Source organism: Falco rusticolus, chromosome 11, assembly GCF_015220075.1.
Source record: "Falco rusticolus isolate bFalRus1 chromosome 11, bFalRus1.pri, whole genome shotgun sequence".
In the NCBI taxonomy this organism is placed as follows: domain Eukaryota; kingdom Metazoa; phylum Chordata; class Aves; order Falconiformes; family Falconidae; genus Falco; species Falco rusticolus.
The window spans coordinates 1496567-1513976 of record NC_051197.1 but is presented as its reverse complement, the minus strand read 5'-3'; the positions used below and the strand labels follow the sequence as shown (position 1 = coordinate 1513976).

At 39.5% G+C, this 17410-nt stretch overlaps 1 protein-coding gene across 6 annotated transcripts in view; it reads left to right on the top strand.

The window, feature by feature from the left end:
• The window catches only part of LRRC7 (leucine rich repeat containing 7), a 182448-nt gene that overhangs the window by 120418 nt on the left and 44620 nt on the right, over nt 1-17410 (top strand). For all 6 annotated transcript variants that reach the window (XM_037403821.1, XM_037403820.1, XM_037403827.1 and 3 more), the window contains 4 exons: nt 4540-4669; nt 5060-5175; nt 14497-14566; nt 16992-17091. In XM_037403821.1, coding sequence (XP_037259718.1) covers nt 4540-4669; nt 5060-5175; nt 14497-14566; nt 16992-17091 — 416 coding nt within the window. The remainder of the gene's footprint in view (nt 1-4539; nt 4670-5059; nt 5176-14496; nt 14567-16991; nt 17092-17410) is intronic.

The window sequence follows — 17410 nt, the reverse complement described above, 5'->3', positions numbered from 1 at the left end:
AAAAAACAGAGTTCAGCCTGAGTGATGGCTGTCTGGTGTGAGTGAACAGGTGGCTGTACCATTTGTACCAGTTCTGTGCTGGCAGCACGGAACATTGGGCAGGGGGCATATGTGAGCAGAGTTGCCCTTGGATTGCCCTCAGTGCAAAACCCGTTCTCTCTTCCACAGGTTGTAGCTCAACAAACTGTTTCATTAGAAGTAGAGCCAGGGCTGTCCTGCAGCTTCCAAAATTAAAGCCTAGAAGGCTTAATTTAGACTTGTCCAGAAATATGACAGTACAGTGAGGTCTCTAGAATGGAAATAATCTTTAAGCTGCACAGCCAGCGCTTTACTGCTCCTGCACCCTTTTTATAGTAATAATTTTGATAATAATTTAGTTCTTGGTATGCCATTCAGGAAAGCGAAAATAAATGCAGACTTGTGAACTATTACAACTGTAGCAACTGAAAGCTCAGGTTTGGCTTACCATGCTGTACTTCTTGCAGTGTCTTCAGATTTATGTGACGTTCACGGAGAATATTAGAAGTTGGTTATATGAATCACAAAAAGGCAAATCTTTGCTACACAAATCATTGTGTAGCAATAAATACTGATAGGCAGTGAAAGCTCGTAAAGCTCAAGGCCGTACTGGGCACTCAGCGAAAAGTTTGATATTCTGTCCAACATAATCTTTAACAATGAATTTCATTTTCATATTGAACTGCTCAAATTGAAGGGGAACCCCTCTTTTTTTTTTTTTTTTAGCCTGATATCTGGTCACTATTGTTTGTCTTGGAGCCTTAATTATATTTTTAAAGATGCATACTGCTGCTCTGAATGGTGTATATGCAGAGCAGTGGGCTAATCGCCTAATATTATCACCTTATTTTTGGATGATTGGTTGTGCTTTTTAAATAAAGTACTTTCTCTCATTTAACGAGGACAGTGTCTCCCATATCAAAATGAACTTCCTTTCTCTGACTCATCCGTTTGGATAGTTTCCTACTGGGTCTCTTTTCTCCTAAATGATAGTTGTGGTACCCACTGCAGAGTATATTATTGTCACACAAAGATTAGCAGTGTGGAGGAGGGAACTTTCCCTCCAGAGACCAATTTCATGATGAAACACAGAGCACTTCAGCACTGTCTGAGTTGATGCTGCTCATAGTGAACCACCACCAGTCTTGTTCAAAGGGCAAGCCTGTAAGTGGCATTTAGTTTGACCCTGCAAGATACTACATGCAGTAGACCCAGCTTAATAAAACATTCTACATAAAATCAGTGGATTCATGTTGATTAAGTACTTGACTAAACTAGACCCAAAGACTGGAGATTTGGTCTGTAGGGCCTGAGTGAATGGCCGTGCTTCCCCTTTGTGAGTAGGACAGTGTCACGAGGGAAGTGATGACCCATACATAGGTAATGATGTGGTAGGTCAAGAGCCAGTGTGTTACGTCAGATGAGTGTTTTGTGTATGTGTCTAGGCTGTACCATATCTGACAGTACCAGATGCTGCGGATGGAAGTGTTAACTTGTATTCATGGGTCTGCAAAATTCCTTTTGCCCGATGTTGGATAAATAGTGGGTGTAGCTAACTCTTAGGATTTAGGTTGCTTTGGCAGCAGTTCACTGGGTACCGTGGCTGTTGGGAGAAAAGGTCTCTGACTGAATGAAATGGGGCTGAGAGGGTTGAAACTACTCTCTAATTCATGGCAGTCTTCATTCTCCATGAATCTCTCTACTGATCTGTCTAAAAATATTCCTCTTCTACCTTAGGACATGTAGGGTGAACTGCCTCATTTCAGTAGGTGCCAAACTGAACAGCAGGTGCATATCTGATTTTTGTCTGTCTGTCTTTAAACCTATCAAGAATGATCTGAATTTAGCCCAAGACAGTAAGGTTAATGATATTTTAGCTAAATTGGCATAGTTGGAACTATAGCTGTTATTGTTAACTTCCTTTCATGCACAATCCATGGTGAAAGAAAAATCCCTTTCTGAAGTGCGTATTTTTTTAACCATGGTAGTTACACAGATGAAATACAGTTTTACACTGACTTTGTTGTTTTTGTTGTGGCTGTCTTCATTTGTCTGCTGCTGATGTCATCAGGAAGGAAAGAAGCTGAGAATGTCTGTGCCAGACAATAGCTTTCAAATAAAATTTTCTTGTCTGATAAAGTCATTCCTCACTGTCAGGGAAACTTCCACAGTTACAGTTCAGAGTGTCAGATTTTCTGATTGCCATTGGAAACATGGTAGTTCTCAATTAAGCTTATCTATTTTCAAGCTTTTCTGGTTGTGTTATCATCAGTAAAAGGCAGAATGTGTGAATCCTGAAATTTAACAAGGTTTCCATTTGGATTTCCCTCTGTCAAGCACACATTCCATATGAAGTAGGTACGACTGAATTTTTACTTCACTGAGAATCTTGAAATAAATTGTGGTGGTTACAAAGCTTGTGTTAAAGACAAGCTATGAGCAAAACTTTTGTTGGCAGAGCTTTTGTATGTATTCCATGGATCTCTCACTAATCACTGTGTGACTCTGGCTTTTCAGCCTACTGAAGTACAGCAGTTAGAGGAAAGTTCTGAGAGTTCAGTGTTAGGAATAGCTATTTCTGTTTTCATGTTGCATAAAATTTGAAGGCTGAAAGACCTTTTTTTGATGAAGAAACTGAAATAAAGGTAAATTAGAAATACAGTGAAGGTCCAGGCCTGCAGCTGTAAGCCATATAAGTACTAAGGAGCAAGGTTTGGAGCAGAGGTAAACTTTATCAGATCTACCAAAACATTTGGGTAAAAACCAGACACAGTCTTCTGGGCACCTAATCCCTTCATCAGTGGACAGGGAGATGACAAATGTTGGGGAAGAAATAATTGCTTGTCATTTAATCTTACTATTAATTAAAGCACTTGAGAGAAAAAGGTAGTATGTGGGGAGCAGAAAAGGGGCAGCAGAAGTAGGGAACAATGGCATTTTTGATGGCTCACAAAACTTGTATTACATGAGCTGAATGAGCGGTGCAGTACAGCATGCATTTTGAGAACCGTTACATCCAGCCTAATTTTTGAAGAGATTCAGTAGGTATTTCTCCTGAATATTTATATATGTGTGTATTTGCATATGCATAATATATATGTAAGATATATATTTTTTTCTTTCTCTCTCTATATAAAATGTATTACATATATATGTTCCTGTTTGTAAGTGTTATTTGCATTAGCAAAGGTCAAATTGTTGATTCTTAATCACCAAAGTAGGACTGATGTTTAAGTGTTGCCTGATACTACCTGCTGTCTTCAGGGAAAAGCAAACACTCAAAAGAGTCCTGAGGGCTGTGTGACTGGCAAGGACAGGCTCCTGAAGAAATGCCTCTGATGACCATTTCGTCCTGGAGCAGCAGTGGGTGGGGAGGTTCAAGTGCTGTGCATCGGGTCAGCTCTCTTGGCGTTTCCTTGGCTTGCTTTCTGTGTAGGTGCCAGCTGCCGTCAGAGGCGGTGGTGGCTTTTACACTGTGGGCCCTTTTCATTTAGGACTTGGTGCATTCCAACTCATTTCACAGTCCTTTTGATGGATAATAAAATGCAGGGCTATACTGAAAGCACTAGGTATAAAATAATAAAATGCAGGGCTATACTGAAGGGACTAGGAAGCTGTGCTTTCTCTGTACGTACTGCTCTCCAGCACTGTGGGCAGTGGCCAGCCTGGGCTTCTGTTCAACAGCGGAGTTTTCTGTCAGCTGTGTCTATTTCTTCCTCTTTCCTGAAAACATGATTACGTGAAGAAAAGGTCAGGTCTCTTTCTTTCCACAATTTGACAGAATACAACAATCAAGGAAAAGGGATACAAGGCAGAAATGGAGATTAATTCATTTTTTTTAAGAGAGTATTTGAGTGTCAGAAGATTACTTACTTTGGTCTGCTTTGTTTCGGTCCTTGCCATACAGATACTCTTCCAAGATCCCTTTTCAGCCAGCTTTCTCAACATGTGAAAGATAAGCACTTTTACAAAAGCTGTGTCTGCCTACAACAAGCTGAGATTACTTTGCTGAGTTTGAATCCAAGCTCATCTTTTTTCACTACTGAACTGTATTAGAAATTATGTCGAGTGCGTCAGTTGGAATGTACCCTGGAGGCAATTCCTGCTTCCCTTCCCATTGCTCTCCCAAAGCAGTAGTTCTTTACCTGTTGTGTGTTTTTGTATGTGAAGATTATAAACTTTTTGGTTTGATTCTTCAGCTTAGTGTGAATTGCCATGATCACTGTCTGTTTGAAGTGCTTGCAATACTTCCTCACTACAAAAAGTAAGAATGATAATGTGGGGAAGCTAAGTGGTCTTTCTTAAACTGCCTTAGTAGATAAGATTGATTAACGGTGTCCCTAATAGTTCCTGAAATCATATTATTATAGACTCCTCGTAGGGAAATCTGCAATAAAGGTTCCCCCTTCAGAGGATGATGTCTGTAGTAGTGTGATGCTTTAAAACTTCCAAGGTTTTGGAGTGTTAAATTTTGTTATTTAGTCCCTGTATAGCATCTAACAAGTGTATTTACAATTTCAGTTTATCTTTATTAGAAGAATTTGACTGCAGCTGTAATGAGTTGGAGGCCTTACCTTCTACCATTGGCTACCTTCATAACCTGAGGACGTTGGCTGTGGATGAGAATTTCCTTCCCGAACTGCCCAGAGAAGTGAGAAGCTGATTCTGTTTTTAAATTGCAAGTTGAAATGTTTTGTGGTAGGCCCGAGATTTCTTCCCTGCTTAGACAAAATATCTGTTAAAGCAATTGTTTATACACTATCTTTCTTACATGCTCAATAGTAACATAGTAAAACCAGTACTTTAGTAAATTCATGTAAAGGTGAGTGTGTCACTCGGAAGAGTAGTGCAGGTAACCCTAGGCATTTCCCTGATGTTACTGACAAAAGGAGGGCATTATGTTCTGGCTAGATTCTGCGTTTTCTGCTTTATGTCACTTACAGTAAAAACACAATTTGGCCACCTCCTGGCATAAAAAATTAGTGATAATAACTTAATGAAAGTAGGTATCCTAACTTCTTTGGTTTTTTCCTTCCTGTAGATTGGAAGCTGTAAAAATGTAACAGTGATGTCTCTCCGCTCTAACAAGCTGGAATTTCTTCCTGATGAGATTGGTCAGATGCAGAAGCTGAGGGTGTTAAATCTGAGTGATAACAGGTATTGTTCACATAATTTTTCTAACCCATTATAAGAATTTATTTCTAAAAAAAATTTCAACTATTCTTTTTAGGTATTTGTAAAAAGAACGTTTATATAAAATATATTTTAAAATAGAAAAAATCTATTTAGAGTTACTTTATTTAAACTAGAAGGAAAAAATGTTAATTTTTTAAATCTTTATTCCACTGACATGCAACTCTTAGTTCCACTGACATGCAAAGAAAAACTTGAATGGGGCCAAGGTCTGGGTCTCAGTGTGTTTTAATAGATTAAAACCTGTTTACTTCTTTTATCTCCTGCTATTTCCATGTGAAAGTGTGATATTTGGCTCTAAAATTGTATATGTTATAATATTTAATTATTAAAAATTGTGATAAGCTGATATAAAGGAAATCATTAAATGCAAGCACACTAGTATGTTATCCTGCCTCCGCTGAAATCATAAGAAAATTTTCTATTTTCTTCAGAAGAGCAAAGGTTTTGTAAAAAACTTGAACAGATTCTTCTGTTCTTAGTGCACATAACTATTCCTCCGAGAAAGTGAATGCTTAAAATGAGCCTTTCTTGATGCCTATCCTGTGCTGCCATAAGCATCAGAAAAGACTGACTTTTTCTTGAGGTTAATACATGCATGTGTTCCAAGAATATGTTAAATTCCAGAACAACCACAGAAATACAAGTTTGCTCTTTAGTGCAACATAGGGGTTGTGAATACCATTTTGTTTCCAGTAATTGTCATCCATGCTCAGTAAAAATTAGAGGAAGGACTTTCCACATCTGTGTCTGATTTACTGTCAGCAGTTTCATTGTCAAGGTAGAGCATAAAATATAAAACGAAGTAATGTAGAAATCCCTGTAATACATTTGTTTAAAATAATTTGCTTAATTCTGTTAGGTGATTTTCTGCATTGCAATTGTGTATCATAAAATACATTATGTATGGAACAGAACGTAAAGTTTAACTCTAGTTTGTGTTGAAGCTACCTAGGTTCCAGAATCAAATCTTGAGTCTCTTGATTTTGGGTTTCAGATTCCAGTGCCTTCCCAGGGACAGGGAGTACTCTGCCATCAGTATGTTTCCACAGGAGTGTACGTTTGTGCTTTTATCTGTACATCTGCAGTCTGAAACTGTATTTCAGGCAACACTTTAAAATCACTCCAGCTGGCATTCTTGCCAACAAAGGCAGCCTGGCTTCCCTTCACTGTTCCATATCCATATACCCTGTCCTGTCCTAGTGGGACTTTTTTCAGGTGTATGGGGATCTTGAATGCGTAAGGGATATAGATGAAAGTGGCCTATCACAAATATGGTGAATTTTCAGATGGACGTTTCCAGTGGCTGCTGTGCAGCTGGCTGGAGTGGCAGGCAGGAGCAAGCACAGAGCAGGGTAGGAGTGGAGAGGCAATAGACAGTGCTGGTTCAGGGCTGCTTGGGAGTTTAAGGAGCTGCAGCTGCAGGGTGCCTTCCCTGGCATGTTAAACCAGTCTGGGCCAGATCACTCTGCCCCCTTTTCAAACTTGTAAATCTGAGCTGGATCACTCTGCCCCCTTTTCAGGCATGTAACTGCCATGAGTTTGAGTTGAGGAGGCAGAAAACCTAGTGAGTGGGTTGGGTTTTTTTCCTTTTTTATTCCAAGTTACTTTTCAGCCAGGTCAGTTGCTGATTTCAGGCATGTGACTTCATGTCTAATTACTGATTGTGAGTGCTACTGCTGAGGCAAGAGAGGAGGTGGCTCACTGTGGGGAGGAGGCAGCGAAGGTAGTAAGAGCAGGCAAGGTTTCCCAACCAAGGCGACCTGACAGCTGGACACCACCGAAACAGCAGCCCTGCCCCACCTTTCTTTTTTCCCTAGCTGTCCCTGTATGGGAGGATTGGGATTTCCATTGTGGAGGACGGTAATTACGGGACCAGCATCCCCATGATGTAATGTTCCTTGAGGTGGAATGTGTCAGCTGCTGTCCTTCCCACTCCCCTTCTGTGCTGGCTGGTAGCCTTGCATCTGCCCTTATGCTTCCTCAGGGCTCACTGGATGAGTCACTGAGATGATTTATCTCACAGAAAGTGGAAGAAGCTATCATTCCTCTTGTTGTGTTCATTTTATAACACTCTTCATGGTCCGTTTGCTCGACGTGATGCTGGCAAACACCAAAGTCAGCTAAAGGTAAACAGTGGCTGTGCACCAAAGCAACTGTGAGGAGGACAGGAGAAACAGGACTTTGCCTGTTGGGGAGGGAAATTGTTCTCTCAAGTGAACCTGAAAAACTGTACAGCGAGTTGTAAGCATTGTAGAACTAGTGGGAGAGCACTGACTCAGACAGTAGACCTTCAACCTTTAAACCTGTTTGAATTGTCTCCTGTGCTTTTCTTAAGGGGTTTGGGGAGTATATTTTTCCTCCTTTGTTGGTATCAGTTCTGGCTGAGGTTAAATATTGCCCTGCTGAGACACTGTGATAATGCTTTTGTTAAGAAACTTCCCACTTTAATGAAACTAAAAAGTTTCAACGTTTTGACACCAAAGAGTTTGGACAAAATTCAGGTATCATCTTAATGTTGGATTTCTTAATTTATTTTTTTCTTTACTTTTCTGTTTTCCCATTTTCTCATTCATATTAACATTAAGGCAATATCCATTCTTTCTTTGAATGAGTCCACATGTACATGCTAATAAGGAGCATACTTGGGCTCCGCTTGTTGCTGGGATCCTTTCCATGTTACCAAAACAGTTTTGCCCCTCTACTCTTCCTGCTTCGGATATGACAGAGGAGGTAGATACCTCTTTTCCTGGGTATCCCTTTGAGCTGTCGGAAGACGACACACAGACACGCAAGCAGAGCAGAAAGGCAATTCTAGAGCCAAGGGGTCAGTGCATGTGCTTCACCCTCTGGTGATGGGCTCCTGGGTCCTGGGATGTGTGTCAGCCTTTTCCCTCTCAGCCTGTTAGGAGACCTGCTGAGCCCTGACTCTGTGGGCGCCACTGCTAAGGCAGACCCCTTCCCACCAAACACTACTGATGCAGCCTTTTTGGCATGAAAGCTCCAACCTTTACACAAATCTTCTGAAAAGCAGCTGTTACTCCCTGTACTGTATAACAAATACATACGTGTATTCTTTCAGAATTTATCTAGTCAGTCCTTTATGACTTTCTCCTTACCAGAGAGGATTTCATGTCCATTCTGACAGGTGTCCAGCTGCTCATGCATCTTTGGACATTATTTTCCTTACAGAGGGAACAGACTCTGTCACCGTGACTCTTAGTCCATGTTGATCATCATGGGTGCATGGTTTTACAAAGGGAACACAGTCTTCCATTGGGTACCTGGCCACTGCAGGTTCATACCAGGGAATGATACCTCAGGGTCATCTCCTTCTACTTTGTCACGTGCCAGATTTCACCGCTAGTATCTACAACTGTGACTGTAAATGATGCACTTGTGTATCCGTTAGCCTTTATCGCAGTGACTGACTCTCTGCTGGTGGGTGGGCTACTCAAGTGTTTATTGAAAGATGCCCTTTTGCCACCAAAAATGTTCATTCTGGACATGTTCATCAAGGCATGTGGAGTACAGGGATATTGGTGGCTTTGAACTTGCCAGAGTGCACAGAAAATGTGCAGTTTGCTCTCTGAATGGTCATGCACACATGGAGCGGAGGACAGCTGTGGTGTAGTATGTAAAGAGGAAAAGAGGAGCTCTCCCTCCCTCGCATTATCTGAAGTTTGTCTGGGTATGAAACTCAGAAATATTTTGTGAGGTTTGGTCTAAAATCCTGATTGGATGCCTTTCAGGAAGGAGGCATACCTGACATAGACCTTTTTACCACTCAGACTAATGGGAATCACACGTTTTTGTGAGTTGACACATTTTGCTCAAAGGTGGGTCAGTGTTTGGAGTCCCTCTCTAGTGCATTTTTAATACTACGGTTTCAGCTACTACATAGTATTATGTAGCCAATGCTGTCTTGTTCCATGTCTTCTGAAGGCCCTCATCACTGTGAGATGGACCCTGCTGATCTTAATTGACATGAAGCTGGTTTAGTTCCAGGACTCTCTTCAAATATTCACGTTAGAATTCCGTTTTAACCAGGAAAATAGACTCCAGCTTTTCTTTCCCATGCCATATACTCTAAGATATATCTGTATCCAAGACTATATCTTCTCATCTTCATAAGCTGGGAGTCCTCTCTCCTTTTATCTTTACAGGTCCAAACCTTTTCAACCCTGTTGCAGGCTCTTCACCTCTGGGAAATGCAATTTCCTCTTGTCTCCACACAATAAAAGGCAATGATGGGCTGAATCCCTTACTATCACATTGCTAAGGTGGAGTCTAATGAGGGCTTAGCGTACAACTGACCAGAGGTTAGGTGGCTTCACCCACTGCAGTCAGGGAAGTTTTGACTCCAGCTGCAGTGCAGCTACCAGGAGGTTCATCCTTGCCTTTGCCAGGCATAACACTGTCTCCAGTGCTTCAAGAACCACTGCAGCATTTGATAAAGCAGTTGTGCAATTACTACTTGCATGAAAGATATTGAGACCTCCAACACATAAAGTCACTGGGGGTAGCTGCTCGGATTCAGTCACTGTTAAGAGTAACACATGGGATTCATTCAAAGAAAAAAAGATGTCTTACCAGTAACCGGTGTTCTTCACAATGTGTAGTCCACATATACATTTGTCTTCCATCTGCTTCTCCTCTCTCCTCAGAGTCCTTCCAGGTATGAGTCCTGTGATTGAGAGGTAGAATTGTTAGAATGTACATTTGGGCTACACTTCTCAAAGAGCATCGGTTACTGGTAAGTAACCTTTCTTTTAGTTTTAGATTGTTCTTAAAGAAGAGCTGAAAGAATCTTCACCTTTCTGTATTTCCACTGCTTCTGCTTCTGTCCTGGGGTCAGAACTCAGTTACTGCTCTGAATCTCACCCACAGAAGTTAGATGAAAAAAGGTCCTAAAATGACACTATCCTTTCAAAAAAAGACTGTTCTGTGGTATATCTCTTCTTTTTCTGGTTAGATATTTAAATATGCATTATTGCTCGTTGCCAAAGAGGTAATTACTTCTGGCCATGTATATCCACAAATGGTTTTGGGAACAATATGTTGGTGGGTTAATATGAATCATGTTCTTTTAAACTTTCACACCTTGAAAACTCTATTATTAATCAATTTGGTGAGAGTTACATTGGAGAACTGTCACAAATAACAATTGTCTCTGGGCTTGACTGACTGACTGGTAATGCTGCTTGTTAAAATTAACTTTCAACATGTTTTGACATGCATTTTTCATGTTTGGATTATTATTTGAAAATTCTTTCTGAATGTCACTAAAGTATAAAGTATATGTATGCATCGATGAATCTAGAAAGCATTCCCCTAGGTATTCGGTAAGCTCTTTGTACGTTACACTACTTGAACTTAGTGGACAATCTTCCCATATTCTGAGCTTGCTTACTTAAGGCGTAACAAAAAATTTAGTACCTGGTACAAATATGTAGTTGGTTATTTTACAAAACCATGAGAAAAGCAATTATTAATAATAAAGAAAAGGTAAAATTATGTCTTTCAGGAGGCTTATAGTAAAAGCAAAGACCACCTTTGACCCATAAGACCCCTCAAATACCAACATTTGGTGGTTTTTGTATTTAAACAGTATCAATGACATTTTCTTTGCTTTTTTTGTGTTCCATGAATAATATTCATTATCTTACTCTTAAAGTATTTAGCACTTAAGAACTTCAGAAATCATGCAAAATGTGTCATCTGGGATTAATAATGGAAGGAATTTTTCTGAAGTCCTCGTTCAAGAATGAATGTAGCTTCTTTGAGGCTGTGAAGCCATGTGGTACAAGGATTTAATGTTTAGGGCTGTCATTTCAGAGGTGTGCTAGGTTTGGTTTAGGGGTTTTTTTATTCACCTGAGGAACTTCAGGGGAAATTTCTTCCCCTTTTTTCTCAAAAGAAAACATTTGCTATGTGAAAATTACACACTATAAAAGAACATTATGCATTTCATGTTTTTCCAAACTATTACTGTGGATAGTTGTTTTCCAGAAAAAACAGTTGGTGCTTCAGGGTTTACTTTAAAATAAATATTTTTATTAATAATTTTTAAACTTTTGAATTTACCAGTGGCATATGTAATTTTACCTGTAATTTAAGCAATTAATATGAATACATATAATCTCTATAGCACTAATATATTTCTTTAATTTGGCTATTGTGTTTTCAGCTCTTTTTACATTTCAGTTTAAGATTTAAATCAGTTTGTAAATCAAAGTTATTAGTGATGAAAAAATTGCGCAGGAATGACACTGTTGCTCACGCAGGAAAGCATGCGCAGCGGGTGGCTGCCAGGTGTTAGAACTAGTGTAATTGTTCTGAAGATTCGGAGATACTGTTTTCCCACAGACTTCATGTGTCTGGATGCCGTTCAGCTGATGCCTGAAGGAATGGGTGCAGGGTCTATGGCTCTGTTTGTATTAGTCCTGACTGCTGGGCTACAGCTGCTCTGAAACAAACACCACCTTCCAGTCAAGAAATAGCCTCCTGCAAAGGTTATTTGTTCAGGCTGAGTGAAGTAGCATCTGTACTAAGAATAAATCATTTTGGTACAGCATAGTTTGCCTTTGAACTGTGTTTTAATTTAATTTGGCCATTTTCTTAATCAACTATCTATGCAGCAATTAAAGTTTCATCTACTATTGTGACCCTTATTTTCCCTTAGATTTATAAAAACAATTACATGTTGTAATTTTCCAAACTGTCTAGTGAGAAGTTTCAACATTTAAGCATAAAAGCTCTCTGTTGAATAGCACAGCCATAAACTTTACATTTCTTTGTACTCACTGATACCTGGTTGCAGTCATGTATTCGATCAATGGAAGCAGTGCAGGTTCGTCACTTTTTTCAGTTATTGATGAACAGGTTTTTCCTCAGAGGCAGCCAAATCCTTTACTGAGGATGATGTGACTTAGTTCTTTGAAGTCAGCAGAATTATGCTGATTTGTACCAAATAGGATCTGGCCTATTGTATGTAGAAACTAATCAACCTGCATCCATGCATAATTAATACTTGAGACCCTTTGTAGCTGTAGTATACCCTTATTTTGGCTGATGAAGCTATAAAAACATTTATGTATTTACCTTTTGTGGTTAAAACGCTGTAACTGACAGTTACCGTGGGCCTTGTCTTGAAAGTGGGTATAATGCAAAATCACTTGGTAATTCAGTTGTTCGTGAAAATCAGTGTTTGCTTGTGCATTGTTAGTACAGATGAAGGAGAAATGTTCCTACAGTACACAATTTAAAAAGCAGTCTTAAACTTACAAAAACAAGTTGCATTTAGAAGAAGAGGCTGAGGCTTATCTTGGTTGAAATTTTTAAAGAAACATCAATGATTTTGGATGCCTGCATTCTTTGGATCTTTTCAGATGTTTAAAAACAGGTATCCAGGGTTATTGGCAAATAAGAATTAAAAATAAAAGAGTTCTGTGTTTTGTTTGCATATGGAAATGGAAAACCAGTTTGGAGATCCCCTTGCCACGCATCGTTTCCGAGGCATGCTTACTAGTTTTGCTTCTCCTTTTTGTACACACTTCTCAACTTGAGCGCATTGGAAACATTACCAGTAACCCTCTTCAGACAAAGGGTTCTGTATATTTTCGAAATTTAGGTTACAGGTACTGAATCCTAAAGTGTAAAGAAATAAAGGTATCACTTGAAAAGCATAATTTATTCTCTTTTTATGCAGGAAATAAAGCTCTGAATAAAACACCTGGATAAACACTGTTTAAGAATCTTTATGTTAGCTATTAAAGCTTAAACTTGTAACCTTAATTTATAAAGAATGTCACAGACTGCACTATTCCACACTGTTAAAAAATATATATATATTTGTTATATAAGACAGGAATGAAAACTAAATTTCAGGTAGTTTAGGGCACTCCTTTCTTTCCTATGGCCTTAATTCTAGATTTAAACATGCATACACCTGTAGAGCTGCTCTGATCTATACAGGCATTTTATAATTGGAAATGATGTCATAGCATCATATGTATGTGTATTCATTTATGTCAATTTATTTCACTTTCTTAGGTAAGTCATTCTTAGTATAAGGTATTCGTATTAAAATCTTTAAAATGCGTTACTTTTAGTAACTACACACTGCTATCTGAAATAACATGATTTTTAATGGTAATGACTTTGTGGCAAAAATACATCTAAAGTAATTCCATAATGGATACACTTTGTAAGTGCTGCACAGAGGCAGTGGTACAAAAGCTCGTCAGGTCATCTCTCCCAGAAACACAAACAGATTTTAATATGAAGAAGACTATAGGAGTATTGTTGGTTATTTGCTGGTAGAGGGGCAAAGGATTCTCCTGCTGATGGCATGTGGTGGAATACCCACCAGTGGATTGCTTGTCTTTGTGTGAGGTGTGAGTGACCGCATCTATAAGAACCTTTCTTTCCACAGTATGGGATTGTGTGACTCTCTCAGGAAAGGGTTTTCTCTCTTTTCTTTTTGTTAAATCACATTTAGCTTTTGTCTTTGGAGACAGACCTTTGGCTGGGCCATTTCTTCCTACAGTCCTCCAGCTCCTTAACCTTCTGTAAAGGAGAGATGGGAGACTATCAGTATGTGATTAGGGCAGCTCTCTTGTGTTGGTGCAGACTGAACACTAAAAATATGTTCAAGATTAGTGAGTGGGAAAAACATGAATGAAGTTTTCACAAGTATTTAGTCATCATTTTCCCATTCCCACACTCAGATCACTTCTAAGAAATGTGTTTATGTGGATAATAAGAATGCTATATTTTTAATTTTTCAGTTGATTTTATCATTTAGTTTCACTATGAATATTTATATTATTTTCTTGACATTTTCTTAACACTTCTGAAAAAAAAATATTCAGTAATCTTAGAGTATTTCTGTTCTAAAACTTAAATGTCCAATAGGAGGATTTCTGTTAGCTACACTAAGAACTGTTAGGTCTTTCATATAAATCTTCCTGGGACCAAGATTTTTTTTCTGTTTTCTGTGTTATAATCTGTAACTTTGATTACATTATAGCCAAGGCAAAATACTGGTATCTCCTTAGTACCTTTAGGGTGTGATGTCAGTAGGTTTAGACTCCAAATGTCACTCTTAATGTGGAATGCCCTTAATAAAATACTACATTGTAGTAAAAAGTGAGAGAAAAGATATGAAACTGTAGCAATTTCAGTATGATCAAGATAAACAAACATGCTGTACACAAGTCTTTCCAGTAGTTTCATTGTGAAAATGAAGGATTCATGTTGTTTCAATATTATCATTTACAGACTGAAGAATTTACCATTCACTTTTACTAAACTTAAAGAACTTGCAGCTTTGTGGCTTTCTGACAACCAGGTAATGACTTTCAATATTCATACGTTCTTCAGTAACTAGAGATCTTAGTAAGGGACGTAAATGAAACCTACAATTTAATACGTGATTGTAGTAGGATTTTAGAGGTGTTTGCTCCCAGTCCAGCTTTATGCTTTCATATCAAGGTATAGATATAGATTCTTCTGCCTGTGATTTATTAACTTGGAAGGATCACCTTTGCAGGCTTTATTACTTGCATCTAGCTAAGCTTCTATATCCTTACAAAAGTAGTAAATAAAGACCAAAAGTATCAAGAGACTATTTCGTAAATAGAAATTCAAGAGGTAAGGCTTTGTTATTGGTTTGTCCCATCCTTTACTCCACCTGTGCCTCCATTCTTGTTATCTTCCTTTCCCCTTTTCCTGTCCATGCTTCCATTCCTGTATATTTTAAACTCCATTGATGTCAGTGGGAGTTTAAACAGGTAAAAGATGCGCAAGAACTCTTAGTCTTGGTTTGGAGAAAACTGTTACCTGAGTTCCTTTTAAATTTAAGTTTGCCTTTCTTTGTTCCATGGGGTTTGGTTTCACTACTATATATTCTTTAGGATTCTATTTTAAAACAATTACGTAACATGAACACTGAGAAATGTAACACTTTCTGAGCACTAAAATAAGTCTCAATCCTTTGCAGGATTGGTGGATAGAATAGTTGGGCACCTTCATAATTTAACACTTAAATGGAGAAATACTCAATTTGTACAGTGTTAAAAAAGTTTGACATACCTAACAGTTTTTAAAAATCTCAGGACATTCTCATAATCTCATCTTTCTCATTTCACAGTCACGCCCATAGTCAGATATTACACCTCTTCAACTGAAGCTAATGAGAATAATTCTTCAGGGGCCAATTACCATGTTTCTGGAAATTATCGCAGAATCTCATAGAATCACAGCATGGTTTGGGTTGGCAGGGACCTTTTACAGACCACCCAGTCCCACCCCCCACCACGGGCAGGGACCCCTCCCCCCAGCCCAGGCTGCTCCCAGCCCCGTCCAGCCTGGCCTTGAGCCCTGCCAGGGATGGGGCACCCACAGCTGCTGCGGGCAGCCTGGGCCAGCGCCTCGCCACCACTCTCGTAGGGAATAATTTCTTCCTGATATCTCATTTAAATCTCCCCTCTTTCCGTCTAAAACCATTCCCCCTTGTCTTGTCACTACAGGCCCTACTAAAAGGTCTGTCCCCATCTTTCTTATAAGCACCCATTAAGCACTGGAAGGTCTCCCGGAGCCTTCTCCTCTCCAGGCTGACCAGCCCCAGCTCTCAACCTGCCTCCATAGCAAAGGTGCTCCGGTCCTGTGAGCATCTTCATGGCCTTGTCTGGACTCACTCCAGCAGGGCCATGTCCACCCTTTTATCCATATGACAAAGGCACAGGGCTCGGGTCCTGCAAGCTGCCTGTGTGCTGACGCGGTGTGTGCATGTCTGCGCTGAGACCGCCGGCTGCGGAACCGCAGAGCAGGGCCCGTGCCTGTCCGCGGGGCACAGCCCAGCAGATGGGGCCGTTTCTTTGTCAAGATGTCAGATCAAATTCCTGCTGGCTCCTGGCCGCAGCGTACCATTCAGCCGTGCCCTCAAATCACGGCAAAGCCAAGTGCAATGCAGTCGATAGATTTACATCGGTACATACTTACTGCACTGCTTTTTAAATGTAATTTTTACTTTTATAGCCAAGCAAAAAATTTTAACGCTAAAGGGAGGGGAGACTGAGTGAGATGGATAATAGAAAATGATGAGTAAGTTTTAATGTGGTCCAATAGGATTTTCATTTTTTTCACTCTGATTGCCCTTAAAAAAATAACATTGCATGACTCCTCAGCCCGGCCACACGACATGCACTTCCTTTTCAATACACAGGTTTTTTTCAGCATTTTGACTTTTCTGCAGTATAGCATGGATTAGTTTCTATTCAATGAACTAAGATAGTCACTCCTAGATTCTATGTTGGAGCAAATCAATAATGAAAAATAAACAATTGAAGTAAAACGCAACAATAACATCTGAGCACCAGATTTACCCTCAGATGAACTAATAACTATCATGAATTTACTCCTCATTAGCCGTAGCTTAAAATAGATCACAGCCATAATGTGGGTGTTTTAGCTGTGTAGTTGCAGCTCTGTTCTGCTGATCCTTTAGCTTCCTCACCGGTATGACTCTGAACATGCAGTCAGTATTTCTGACATTTAGTGCTATTCTGTTGATCCTGGTAGGAATTACAGAAATGAGGAATGGGAGAGGAGGCATTTCCACTAGATAATACTTATTTTAGTGCATAGAGAAGTCTATTTTCATACGGAATTTTAATTAATCTTGTATTTTCTGTTTATCAAATGCTAAAATCCCATCTCAGTCACAACACACGTGCTGTGAATTAACAGTTCTTTGTTTTGCCTTTCCTGTGCAGTCCAAGGCTCTCATTCCACTGCAAACTGAGGCTCACCCAGAAACAAAGCAGAGAGTACTGACTAACTACATGTTTCCCCAGCAACCCCGCAGTGATGAAGGTAAAATGGCATCAGCAGTTCCTACAAAGGCAGGAAAAAACAGAGGGAGGGAGAGGAAGGGGTTTCAGATGTGGTCCTGTGTGCGAGTGGCTCTTCTGACATGTAAAGCCAGTGGTGCACACATAACCGTGCATATTTTGTCATACCCAAAGGAATCTTGTTTACAAATCCATTATTCTCAGGCCATCAGATTTACATTTTCTTGAACACTTATATTTTCAGAAGAATGGCTTTGTATAAACAATTTGAATCGGGGAATTGAGTGTTCATGGGACAGAAATTCTAGAGTATGCCTTGCTGCTGTGCAGACAGGCTGTTG